This window comes from Talaromyces amestolkiae (assembly GCF_001896365.1).
Source record: "Talaromyces amestolkiae strain CIB chromosome Unknown scaffold39.1, whole genome shotgun sequence".
In the NCBI taxonomy this organism is placed as follows: domain Eukaryota; kingdom Fungi; phylum Ascomycota; class Eurotiomycetes; order Eurotiales; family Trichocomaceae; genus Talaromyces; species Talaromyces amestolkiae.
The window spans coordinates 17,907-20,314 of record NW_024468075.1 but is presented as its reverse complement, the minus strand read 5'-3'; the positions used below and the strand labels follow the sequence as shown (position 1 = coordinate 20,314).

At 46.7% G+C, this 2,408-nt stretch overlaps 1 protein-coding gene across 1 annotated transcript; it reads right to left on the bottom strand.

Moving 5' to 3' along the window:
* Positions 1-1,093: 1,093 nt before the first annotated feature.
* Positions 1,094-2,173, bottom strand: BHQ10_010362 (uncharacterized protein; the record flags this gene model as incomplete). The annotated part of the gene is made up of 4 exons (XM_040872984.1): positions 1,094-1,473; positions 1,551-1,655; positions 1,711-2,002; positions 2,060-2,173. The coding sequence occupies 4 exons, from the start codon at positions 2,171-2,173 to the stop codon at positions 1,094-1,096; spliced, it is 891 nt and encodes a 296-aa protein (XP_040738864.1).
* Between the last annotated feature and the right edge of the window lie 235 nt (positions 2,174-2,408).

The window sequence follows — 2,408 nt, the reverse complement described above, 5'->3', positions numbered from 1 at the left end:
GTGAAGTGTTGGAAGGAAAGCGTGGCCCCGGTTTGAGTCAGTATCCAGTCTTGAATTTCTGCGGAGAAAAGAGAGGATGGGCCTGAGAAAGGATTGTCAATAGCGCAGTAGTCAATGTGAAATTTAAATTGACGCAGAGCGGTGTATAGGTCATCTTCGTTGAGTTTTCCAGGACTAAGGCCGCCGTCAAAAGCTGTCGTTGCATGGATTTCAGTCTTCAAATCACTCTTTTTGGACGGATCAGCCTGAACAGAGGACCCCGACTCGATTTCTGTCAATCCACTTGATCATCTGGTCAGCTTAATTTGGTGACGTAGAAAAACAACCCAGTGTACCGTGGTATAGCTACATGCGGTCGGCCAGAGAATATACATTGGAAACCAGCATGGCAGCAGTTTTCGCAGCCCCACGGAGTGGGAATGCACCGAATCTATATTAGATTGTTTAGTATAACTATTGTAGAAATAGCATCAGCTCTGAATCGGCACCTTTCGCTGACGGCAGAAGTCACACGCATAATGCCGAGGGGAACCTGTTTTGGCATTGGAAGCTTTGTGGACAGCTCTCCAGGCTATTTGCATTTTGATGTGCCTTTTGAGAGCAGCTAACGCCGATCGTGGCCATCTAAAGGGCCTAGAGGCGGTTGACTGGTTTTAAGTATGCTTTGCTGAGTAATCGGGTGGCGTCAGGTGGCTTGCCTATCCTGGTTAGCTGCTCTTTGCTGAGCGCCACTCTGGAGTCCGGTAAAGGAAACCCGGGATATCAGATCCTTCTAGGCCCCTGTTCATTCGTACTATAGAGTATACTATGTAGGAAATGGTTGAGCCGATCCACTTATCACCCTGCTGCGTGGTTGTGGGGATGGAACGGATATCAGTGAATGGATCAATTAGAACCTTCATATTTCACATCCCTTTAAATCTGCTCATCATACAACCAAACGGATCGGACAACACGACAAATATCTTATGATGTGTTGAGCATTCGCACTCTACCATGATATAAATTTGTCTCCGCATTCACCCACATTAGTGGGGGCTGCATCTATATAGGACGTTGAAGTCTTAGTTTCGCGCATAGATGCGACGCTCCATCAACCACTAATACCGTGAGAAGACTCATTTCCCAGCAACCGGCTCGCATTCCCTCTGTACATCCCCTCCCGATCTGCTTCATTATCGAAGATAAAACTCAGGTTCTCCTCCATAACTTCATTGAGATGATTTACCCCCCGGAATGGTGTGAAGGGAAAATCGGTGCCATAACATATTCTCTCGGGCTTGATGTACTGGAGGAGACTTTTTATCTGGTTGGGAAATGTAGGACCAGCAGTGTCAAACCAAAACCTCTCGTTTAGCAGAGCCCGTACACCGGATGGTGTCATCGATGCATCCAAACCTAAGTCGGGAATCAACGCCGTGGCCTCAGAGAAACGGTGGATGAGAGGCGGTAAAGCACCACCCGCATGCGGCACTATATACCGGATATTTGGATACTTGGAAATAGTGCCACTCAATATAAGGTCGATAAGACAACGACAGGTATCGAACATGAATTCAAAAACTGGAGCTGGGTATTGAGGAAGAGGAAGATCTTGGTGGGCTCGACAACCTTGCGAACAGGGGGAAGTTGGATGGATAAATACCACCATCCCTCTGCTATTCAGCTCTTCAAAAATGGGACGAAAAAAACTATTGCCAAGATATTTACCATAGTAGTTGGTTTGTAGAACAACGCCATCTGCTTCCAGGTTGTCAACGGCATACTGCAATTCGTTGATACTACCCTCCAAATCAGGCAGTGGAAGTGAGACAAATGATCCGAACCTATCAGGCATTTCCCTTTTGAGGTTGTAGGCGAAGGTGTTACACTCTCGAGCAAGCTTCCGTGCAGAGGCGTTGTCCCCGACTGCGAGGTGTACACCAGGCGATGTGATACTCAAATATGATTTCTCAATGCCCACAGCATCCATAAGTTGTACGTGAGATTGTACATCCCAAGCCTATTTTTGTTAGCCGAAAATATGACGATAAGCCCTTAGGATGGTTAGAGGACCAACCGGGATTGCTGGCATCCCATCGGGATGCTCAAGACCATTGGCACGGAGAGCATCCTGCCAGCAAGGAGGCACAAAATGAGCGTGGACATCGATCTTTGAATTTTTTGACTTCATGACGGTAACTCTCAGCGATTGCGAGGTGTTGCTTCACTTGCGTTTAGAATGACTAGACTGTTTATTCTTGTAATTATAGTCCTTTTAGATGACCTTAAAGTGTGTGAAATCAATTCGGTAGCGCGCGGTTTTGGGAGGGGCTTTTCCCAATAATGTCCCACCACAAATCCATTTCAGGTCTTCCAACGGGACCATACTATTTTGCTGAATAATTGGCTAGGAAAAGGACGGAATG